Source organism: Notothenia rossii (genome assembly GCF_949606895.1).
Source record: "Notothenia rossii genome assembly, chromosome: 3".
Taxonomy (NCBI): domain Eukaryota; kingdom Metazoa; phylum Chordata; class Actinopteri; order Perciformes; family Nototheniidae; genus Notothenia; species Notothenia rossii.
The window spans coordinates 974,264-985,074 of NC_136901.1; the positions used below are offsets into that span (position 1 = coordinate 974,264).

Genomic DNA, 10,811 nt, shown 5'->3' on the forward strand with positions numbered 1-10,811 from the left:
ATTTAAAAACCTTCTTCACATATGTTAAAGTTTAGAGTTTGGTCAGTGTTATTAACTATTTGTTTGTTAATCAATCTAATGTACCTTATTATTATTTTCATGTAATTTGTTGCATAATATGTTGTTCCAGGAGACTGAAAGTCTTTTCTACATGTGAAACCTGCAATATGAAGGTGTTCAAATAAATGTACTCTAAAACTAGATCTGCTTTCTGTCTTATTAACAAATATGTGTACAACCATGCTATCCTGAATTTCCAAAAAAGCATTATAATAGGTTAGAAACTTATTTATGTTTACTGAATTAACTTTCCTAATCGGGATAAATCATGTCACTGACAGACCTCCACTCCTTATAAGGAGAAGTGGGCTGAAACTTCACTGAGAGTTTGAAGTGTGTGTGGCTGACAGGAGCAGCTGTTCTCTCACACACACACACACACACACACACACACACACACACACACACACACACACACACACACACACACACACACACACACACACACACACACACACACACACACACACACACACACACACACACACACACACACACACACACACACACACACACACACACACACACACACTCTCTCTCTCTCTCTCTCCTGGAGGAATGGCAGCAGCATGGCTCTCTCCTGACACGTTGGACTTGTTTTTGTAGCCCTGATCGCAGGATGTCCCCTCTGCAGATCTCCCTTTACTGCCGCCTCTCCCTCGTCTTCTTCTTCACCTCCTTCCTCTTCTTCCTCGACATTTTCACGGCCGCCATCGTCGCCGAAACCTGTCCCCATGGCAACGGCACCGAGGTGAACCAATCGGAGGCCGGCACAAAAAGCGGGAAAACAGACGTGAGTGCTGGAGAGTTCCTCTAAAAAAACTATTTTTTAAAAGTATACTTGTGTGTTTTGAAGATTGAATAACGATGACTGTGTCACAGAACCTTACCTAACAGATCCCTGTACAGATTAACACTCAGAGTTAATGAGCAACACAGAGCTGTTCATTTCAACACTCTGCCTGCTGATAAAGAAAACATCCCATCAGAGCTCAGAGGACCTGTGTTTCATCCCAGCTACAGAGCAAGTTACACCTGGGCTGGGTTTAAAGGTCTTTAACAAACGGTCCCACGATGACCCTGCTTTACCTAAAGTACATGTCAACACATGCAAATGAGGAGCGCCCCGTCCCTTCAAAACACAACAAAACGCTCTCCATTCACTTCTATACAGACTCTTCTTGCACTATTTCTATTTTATTTGTATTTAATTGCACATCTCAAAACATTCTCTTGCACTATTTTATCTGTTTGATTTGTTTTATGTCAATGTTGCTCTGCTGGAGGAGGACTTTCTGTGGACCAGAAAATCCACAAAGCCGTGACCTGAGCCTAAAATTACCTTTTTTGGGGGGGTAACAGTCTGTCTTTATGAATGTATTTTGTGTGTGTGTGTGTGTGTGTTTGTGTGTGTGTGTGTGTCAGTCAGTGTGTGATTGGACAGACCTGCTGGCCTACGGTCAGACACTCTTCATGGTGGGGCTGCTGCTGGGCTCTCTAGTGGGGGGAGCCCTCTCTGACAGGTAAACAAACACACACATACACACACTGAGTGGAAACACATTAAGAACATTGACATATCTACACTGTAGCTATGTACAAATGACAATAAAGGCCTTGAATCTATGTATGTATGTATGTGTCTGTCTGTCTGTCTGTCTGTCTGTCTGTCTGTCTGTCTGTCTGTCTGTCTGTCTGTCTGTCTGTCTGTCTGTCTGTCTGTCTGTCTGTCTGTCTGTCTGTCTGTCTGTCTGTCTGTCTGTCTGTCTGTGTGTGTGTGTGTGTGTGTGTGTGTGTGTGTGTGTGTGTGTGTGTAGGTACGGTAAGCGCCCTGTGCTGCTGGTGTGTGTGTGTTTACACGCTTTCTGCGGCCTGGTTCCTGCGGTGTTCCCTCAGCCAATCGTCTTCCTCGCTGTCCGCTGTGTGACGGGCGTCTGCTGCTGCTGCATCAACATCTGCTCCTTCAGCCTGGGTAACAGCAGCTCCTTAACCCCCCCTCGTTAGAGCTGATGCTGATTGGACCGCGGCGGGGCTCACAGCTGATTATGAACACGTTTTCAGATACAGTCCTGCTGACCGGGCAAACAAGGCAACCTCTGACCTCTGCTGGACCCCAGTCTGGGTTCCTTTCTCACATCCTGAGGAATTTAGTCTTTTATCAGAAGTAAACAAGCTGAGGGGGCGGAAGAGGAAAGAACATTGACCTGTAGTTCCTTTATAGCCCAACATTAGCCTCCTTTAGCTTAGCGGTGGTGACGTGAAGTCATGTGACCGTGCTGTAGTTCCTTTATAGCCCAACATTAGCGACCTTTAGCTTAGCGGTGGTGACGTGAAGTCATGTGACCGTGCTGTAGTTCCTTTATAGCCCAACATTAGCGACCTTTAGCTTAGCGGTGGTGACGTGAAGTCATGTGACCGTGCTGTAGTTCTTTTATAGCCCAACATTAGCGACCTTTAGCTTAGCGGTGGTGACGTGAAGTCATGTGACCGTGCTGTAGTTCCTTTATAGCCCAACATTAGCGACCTTTAGCTTAGCGGTGGTGACGTGAAGTCATGTGACCGTGCTGTAGTTCCTTTATAGCCCAACATTAGCCTCCTTTAGTTTAGCGGTGGTGACGTGAAGTCATGTGACCGTGCTGTAGTTCTTTTATAGCCCAACATTAGCGACCTTTAGCTTAGCGGTGGTGACGTGAAGTCATGTGACCGTGCTGTAGTTCCTTTGTAGCCCAACATTAACCTCCTTTAGCTTAGCGGTGGTGACGTGAAGTCATGTGACCGTGCTGTAGTTCTTTTATAGCCCAACATTAGCGACCTTTAGCTTAGCGGTGGTGACGTGAAGTCATGTGACCGTGCTGTAGTTCCTTTGTAGCCCAACATTAGCCTCCTTTAGCTTAGTGGTGGTGACGTGAAGTCATGTGACCGTGCTGTAGTTCCTTTATAGCCCAACATTAGCCTCCTTTAGCTTAGCGGTGGTGACGTGAAGTCATGTGACCGTGCTGTAGTTCCTTTATAGCCCAACATTAGCCTCCTTTAGCTTAGCGGTGGTGACGTGAAGTCATGTGACCATGCTGTAGTTCCTTTGTAGCCCAACATTAACCTCCTTTAGCTTAGCGGTGGTGACGTGAAGTCATGTGACCGTGCTGTAGTTCCTTTGTAGCCCAACATTAACCTCCTTTAGCTTAGCGGTGGTGACGTGAAGTCATGTGACCGTGCTGTAGTTCCTTTATAGCCCAACATTAGCCTCCTTTAGCTTAGCGGTGGTGACGTGAAGTCATGTGACCATTCTGTAGTTATAGGCTAACGTTAGCTGTGTTTCTGTTAGCTGTAGAGTGGACTCTCCCCTCCTCTCGTCTCTGGCCTCCAGCCTTCCTGCCCTTCTGCTTCTCTCTGGGCACGATGGGGGGGGCTCCTCTGGCCTGGATGAGCCTCACCTGGACGCAGCTCCACCTGTCGCTGTCGCTGCCTCAGATCCTCTGCCTGCCGCTCTACCTGTAGGTAAACACACCTGTCCGGCTGTCCGTTCAGTTCTTTAAGTGTTTGAATTATTCCTCTGTTTTCCAGGTGGATCCCAGAGTCTCCGCGCTGGTTGTTGTTGAAAAGGAGAATGGACGTTCTGGAGCGTTACCGTAGCAACAGCCCTGCAGATAATCAGTGTCTGGACCTGGTAAACACACACACACACACACACACACACACACACACACACACACACACACACACACACACACACACACACACACACACACACACACACACACACACACACACACACACACACACACACACACACACACACACACTAACTGTGTGTGTGTAGCTGTTGGACTCGGCCTGGTCTGACCTGCAGAAAGCCAGCGAGGCTGGGGAGGAGCCAATACCAGGAGGCCACGCCCCCGGTGAAATCATCCACCTGAGACACCGCACCGTGCTGCTGCGGCTGTTCATCATGAGCTACCTGAGGTATTTAAATATATACAATAAATATGAATCTGTATTTTAACATAAATGTTAAAGTGAAAGCTGTGTTCTGCAGTGCTGCGTCGGCGCTGACGTACTACGGGATCTGCATGAACATCAGTTCGTTCGGCGTCAGCGTTTACTCCGCCCAGTTCTTCTCTGGCCTATCAGAAGCCCCCTGCCTGCTCGTCCCATTGGTCCGTCTGGGGCGGCGGCCAATCAGCATGCTCGCTCTGTTCCTGAGCGGAGCGTCCTGCTTCCTGTCGCTGCTGCTGTCCAGATACAACGGTGAGGATCAGAAAGAACAACGTGGTGTAGAAAGAACGATGTACAGGAGGGTATCGTCAGCATACAGTCAGTACTCAGGTAACAGGTAATGTGTGTGTGTGTGTGTGTGTGTGTGTGTGTGTGTGTGTGTGTGTGTGTGTGTGTGTGTGTGTGTGTGTGTGTGTGTGTGTGTGTGTGTGTGTGTGTGTCTGTGTGTGTGTGTGTGTGCAGGTGCTCCGGTGCTGGTGATGAGTCTGGCTCTACTCGGGAAACTTTGTATCCTCGCAGCGCTCTTCATCTCCATCCTGTACAGCATCGAGCTCTTCCCCACCGTGGTCAGGTACACAAGGAGACTCTAAGGACTACAGAGAGACACTAAGGACTACAGAGAGACACTAAGGACTACAGAAAGACACTAAGGGACTACAGAGAGACACTAAAGGACTACAGAGAGACACTAAGGACTACAGAGAGACACTAAGGGACTACAGAGAGACTCTAAGGACTACAGAGAGACACTAAGGACTACAGAGAGACACTAAGGACTACAGAGAGACACTAAGGGACTACAGAGAGACACTAAAGGACTACAAAGAGACACTAAGGACTACAGAGAGACACGAGAGGACTACAAAGAGACACTAAGGACTACAGAGAGACACTAAGGGACTACACAGAGACACTAAGGACTACAGAGAGACACTAAGGACTACAGAGAGACTCTAAGGACTACAAAGAGACACTAAGGACAACAGAGAGACACTAAAGGACTACAGAGAGACACTAAAGGACTATAGAGAGACACTAAGGACTACAGAAAACTCTAAGGACTACAAAGAGACACTAAGGACTACAGAGAGACACTAAAGGACTACAGAGAGACACTAAAGGACTATAGAGAGACACTAAGGACTACAGAGAGACACTAAGGACTACAGAGAGACTCTAAGGACTACAAAGAGACACTAAGGACAACAGAGAGACACTAAAGGACTACAGAGAGACACTAAGGGACTAAAGAGAGACACTAAAGGACTACAGAGACACTAAGGACAACAGAGAGACACTTAGGACTACAGAGAGACACTAAGGACTACAGAGAGACACTAAGGGACTACAGAGAGACACTAAGGACTACAGAGAGACACTAAGGGACTACAGAGAGACACTAAAGGACTACAGAGAGACACTAAGGACTACAGAGAGACTCTAAGGACTAAAAAGAGACACTAAGGACTACAGAGAGACACTAAGGGACTACAGAGAGACACTAAGGACTACAGAGAGACACTAAGGGACTACAGAGAGACACTAAAGGACTACAGAGAGACACTAAGGACTACAGAGAGACTCTAAGGACTAAAAAGAGACACTAAGGACTACAGAGAGACACTAAGGACTACAGAGAGACACTAAGGGACTACAGAGAGACACTAAAGGACTACAAAGAGACACTAAAGGACTACAGAGATACACTAAGGACTACAGAGAGACACTAAGGACTACAGAGAGACACTAAGGGACTACAGAGAGACACTAAGGGACTACAGAGAGACTCTAAGGACTACAAAGAGACACTAAGGACTACAGAGAGACACTAAGGGACTACAGAGAGACACTAAGGACTACAGAGAGACACTAAAGGACAACAGAGAGACACTAAAGGACTATAGAGAGACACTAAGGACTACAGAGAGACACTAAGGGACTACAGAGAGACACTAGAGGACTACATAGAGACACTAAGGACTACAGAGAGACACTAAGGGACTACAGAGAGACACTAAGGACTACAAAGAGACACTAAAGGACTACAGAGAGACACTAAGGGACTACAGAGAGACACTAGAGGACTACATAGAGACACTAAGGACTACAGAGAGACACTAAGGGACTACAGAGAGACACTAAGGACTACAGAGAGACACTAAAGGACTACAGAGAGACACTAAAGGACTACAGAGAGACACTAAGTACTAAAGAGAGACACTAAGCACTACAAAGAGACACTAAAGGACTACAGAGAGACACTAAGGACTACAGAGAGACACTAAGGACTACAGTGAGACACTAAGGACTACAGAGAGACACTAAAGGACTACAGAGAGACACTAAGGACTACAGAGAGACACTAAGGGACTACAGAGACACTAAGGACTACAGAGAGACACTAAGGACTACAGAGAGACACTAAGGGACTATAGAGAGACACTAAGGACTACAGAGAGACACTAAGGACTACAAAGAGACACTAAGGACTACAGAGAGACACTAAGGGACTACAGAGAGACACTAAGGGACTACAAAGAGACACTAAAGGACTACAGAGAGACACTAAGGACTACAGAGAGACACTAAGGGACTACAGAGAGACACTAAGGACTACAGAGAGACACTAAGGGACTACAGAGAGACACTAGAGGACTACATAGGGACACTAAGGACTACAGAGAGACACTAAGGGACTACAGAGAGACACTAAGGACTACAGAGAGACAAAAGGACTACAAAGAGACACTAAGGACTAATGAGAGTCACTAAGGACTACAGAGAGACACTAAAGGACTACAGAGAGACACTAAGGGACTACAGAGAGACACTAAAGGACTACAGAGAGATACTAAAAGACTACAGAGAGACACTAAGGGACTACAGAGAGACACTAAAGGACTACAGAGAGACACTAAAAGACTACAGAGAGACACTAAGGGACTACAGAGAGACACTAAGGGACTACAGAGAGACACTAAGGACTACAGAGAGATACTAAGGGACTACAGAGAGACACTAAAAGACTACAGAGAGACACTAAGGGACTACAGAGAGACACTAAGGACTACAGAGAGACACTAAGGGACTACAGAGAGACACTAAGTACTAAAGAGAGACACTAAAGGACTACAGAGAGACACTAAGGACTACAGAGAGACACTAAGGACTACAGAGAGTCACTAAGGGACTACAGAGAGACACTAAAGGACTACAGAGAGACACTAAGGACTACAGAGAGACACTAAGGGACTACAGAGAGACACTAAAAGACTACAGAGAGACACTAAGGGACTACAGAGAGACACTAAGGACTACAGAGAGACACTAAAGGACTACAGAGAGACACTAAGGACTACAGAGAGACACTAAGGACTACAGAGAGACACTAAGTGACTACAGAGAGACACTAAGGACTACAGAGAAACACTAAGGGACTACAGAGAGACACTAAGGACTACAGAGAGACACTAAGGACTACAGAGAGACACTAAAGGACTACAGAGAGACACTAAAGGACTACAGAGAGACACTAAGGACTACAGAGAGACACTAAGGGACTACAGAGAGACCCTAAAGGACTACAGAGAGACACTAAGGACTACAGAGAGACACTAAGGACTACAGAGAGACACTAAGGACTACAGAGAGACACTAAGGGACTACAGAGAGACACTAAGGACTACAGAGAGACACTAAAAGACTACAGAGAGACACTAAGGACTACAGAGAGACACTAAAGGACTACAGAGAGACACTAAGGGACTACAGAGAGACCCTAAAGGACTACAGAGAGACACTAAGGACTACAGAGAGACACTAAGGACTACAGAGAGACACTAAGGACTACAGAGAGACACTAAGGGACTACAGAGAGACACTAAGGACTACAGAGAGACACTAAGGACTACAGAGAGTCACTCAGGGACTACAGAGAGACTACAAAGAGACACTAAGGACTACAAAGACACACTAAATGTATCATCGATGTCTTCCTGTCTTCCTCACAGGCAGCGCTGTGTGTCTCTGGTGAATCTGTGTTTCCGGCTCGGTTGCCTGGTGAACTCCCTCGTCCCCGCCCACCCAAACGGAACGATCTCATTGGCTGCCATGGTGGTGTACAGCAGCGGACCAATCATAGGCAGCGCTCTGTGTCTCCTGCTGCCGGAGACCAGCGGCGTCCCGCTGCCCGACACCGTGCAGGACTGTGAGAGACAGCCCCCCCCCCCCAGCATCTCTGCACTCTGGAGGAGGAGGTGAGGGAAACCAGCACAATAAACTATCTCTATCTCTATTTCTATCTCTATCTCTATAACATGATGAACTATCTCTATCTCTATCTCTATAACATGATGAACTATCTCTATCTCTATCTCTATCTCTATAACATGGTGAACTATCTCTATCTCTATCTCTATCTCTATCTCTATCTCTATCACTATCTCTATCACTATCTCTATCTCTATCTCTATCTCTAACATGATGAACTATCTCTATCTCTATCTCTATAACATGATGAACTATCTCTATTTCTATCTCTATCACTATCTCTATCTCTATCTCTATCACTATAACATGATGAACTATCTCTATCTCTATCTCTATCACTATCTCTATCTCTATCACTATCTCTATCTCTATCACTATCTCTATCTCTATCTCTATCTCTATCTCTATAACATGATGAACTATCTCTATCTCTATCTCTATCACTATCTCTATCTCTATCTCTATCACTATAACATGATGAACTATCTCTATCTCTATCTCTATCACTATCTCTATCTCTATCACTATCACTATCTCTATCTCTATCTCTATCTCTATCTCTATCACTATAACATGATGAACTATCTCTATCTCTATCTCTATCACTATCTCTATCTCTATCTCTATCTCTATCACTATAACATGATGAACTATCTCTATCTCTATCTCTATCACTATCTCTATCTCTATCACTATCACTATCTCTATCTCTATCTCTATCTCTATCTCTATCACTATAACATGATGAACTATCTCTATCTCTATCTCTATCACTATCTCTATCTCTATCACTATCACTATCTCTATCTCTATCTCTATCACTATCTCTATCTCTATCACTATAACATGATGAACTATCTCTATCTCTATCTCTATCACTATCTCTATCTCTATCACTATCTCTATCACTATCACTATCTCTATCTCTATCACTATCTCTATCTCTATCACTATCTCTATCACTATCACTATCTCTATCACTATCTCTATCTCTATCACTATCTCTATCTCTATCTCTATCACTATCTCTATCTCTATCACGATCTCTATCTCTATCACTATCACTATCTCTATCTCTATCACTATCTCTATCACTATCTCTATCACTATAACATGATGAACTATCTCTATCTCTATCTCTATCTCTATCTCTATCACTATATCTATCTCTATCTCTATCACTATCTCTATCTCTATCTCTATCACTATCTCTATCTCTATCTCTATCACTATCACCATCTCTATCTCTATCTCTATCACTATAACATGATGAACTATCTCTATCTCTATCACCATCTCTATCTCTATCTCTATCACTATAACATGATGAACTATCTCTATCTCTATCACTATCACTATCTCTATCTCTATCACTATCTCTATCACTATAACATGATGAACTATCTCTATCTCTATCTCTATCACTATCTCTATCTCTATCACTATCTCTATCACTATAACATGATGAACTATCTCTATCTCTATCTCTATCTCTATCACTATAACATGATGAACTATCTCTATCTCTATCACTATCACTATCTCTATCTCTATCACTATCTCTATCACTATAACATGATGAACTATCTCTATCTCTATCTCTATCACTATCTCTATCTCTATCACTATCTCTATCTCTATCACTATCTCTATCTCTATCACTATCTCTATCTCTATCACTATCTCTATCTCTATCACTATCACTATCTCTATCTCTATCACTATCTCTATCACTATAACATGATGAACTATCTCTATCTCTATCTCTATCACTATCTCTATCTCTATCACTATCTCTATCTCTATCACTATCTCTATCACTATCTCTATCTCTATCACTATCTCTATCTCTATCTCTATCACTATCACTATCTCTATCTCTATCACTATCTCTATCTCTATCTCTATCTCTATCACTATCACATGATGAACTATCTCTATCTCTATCACTATCTCTATCTCTATCACTATCACTATCTCTATCTCTATCACTATCTCTATCTCTATCACTATCTCTATCTCTATCTCTATCACTATCACTATCACTATCTCTATCTCTATCTCTATCACTATCTCTATCTCTATCTCTATCACTATCTCTATCTCTATCTCTATCACTATCACATGATGAACTATCTCTATCTCTATCACTATCTCTATCTCTATCACTATCACTATCTCTATCTCTATCACTATCTCTATCACTATCTCTATCTCTATCTCTATCACTATCAATATCTCTATCTCTATCACTATCTCTATCTCTATCTCTATCACTATCTCTATCACTATCTCTATCTCTATCTTTATCACTATCTCTATCTCTATCACTATCTCTATCTCTATCACTATCACATGATGAACTATCTCTATCTCTATCTCTATCACTATCTCTATCTCTATCTCTATCTCTATCTCTATCACTATCTCTATCTCTATCATTATCTCTATCACTATCTCTATCACTATCTCTATCACTATCACTATCT

The 10,811-nt window shown here is 43.6% G+C and overlaps 1 protein-coding gene across 3 annotated transcripts in view; it reads left to right on the forward strand.

The window, feature by feature from the left end:
* The first annotated feature begins 433 nt into the window (after positions 1 to 433).
* Positions 434 to 10,811, forward strand: part of LOC307031171 (solute carrier family 22 member 13) — a 48,106-nt gene continuing 37,728 nt past the window's right edge. For 2 of the 3 annotated variants that reach the window (XM_079668030.1, XM_079668029.1), the window contains exons 1-9: positions 434 to 853; positions 1,486 to 1,583; positions 1,878 to 2,032; positions 3,383 to 3,551; positions 3,622 to 3,724; positions 3,878 to 4,020; positions 4,094 to 4,305; positions 4,516 to 4,624; positions 8,064 to 8,309. In XM_079668030.1, coding sequence (XP_079524156.1) covers positions 680 to 853; positions 1,486 to 1,583; positions 1,878 to 2,032; positions 3,383 to 3,551; positions 3,622 to 3,724; positions 3,878 to 4,020; positions 4,094 to 4,305; positions 4,516 to 4,624; positions 8,064 to 8,309 — 1,409 coding nt within the window. In that variant the 5' untranslated portion in view covers positions 434 to 679. The remainder of the gene's footprint in view (positions 854 to 1,485; positions 1,584 to 1,877; positions 2,033 to 3,382; positions 3,552 to 3,621; positions 3,725 to 3,877; positions 4,021 to 4,093; positions 4,306 to 4,515; positions 4,625 to 8,063; positions 8,310 to 10,811) is intronic. The other variant, XM_079668031.1, reaches the window with a different exon arrangement.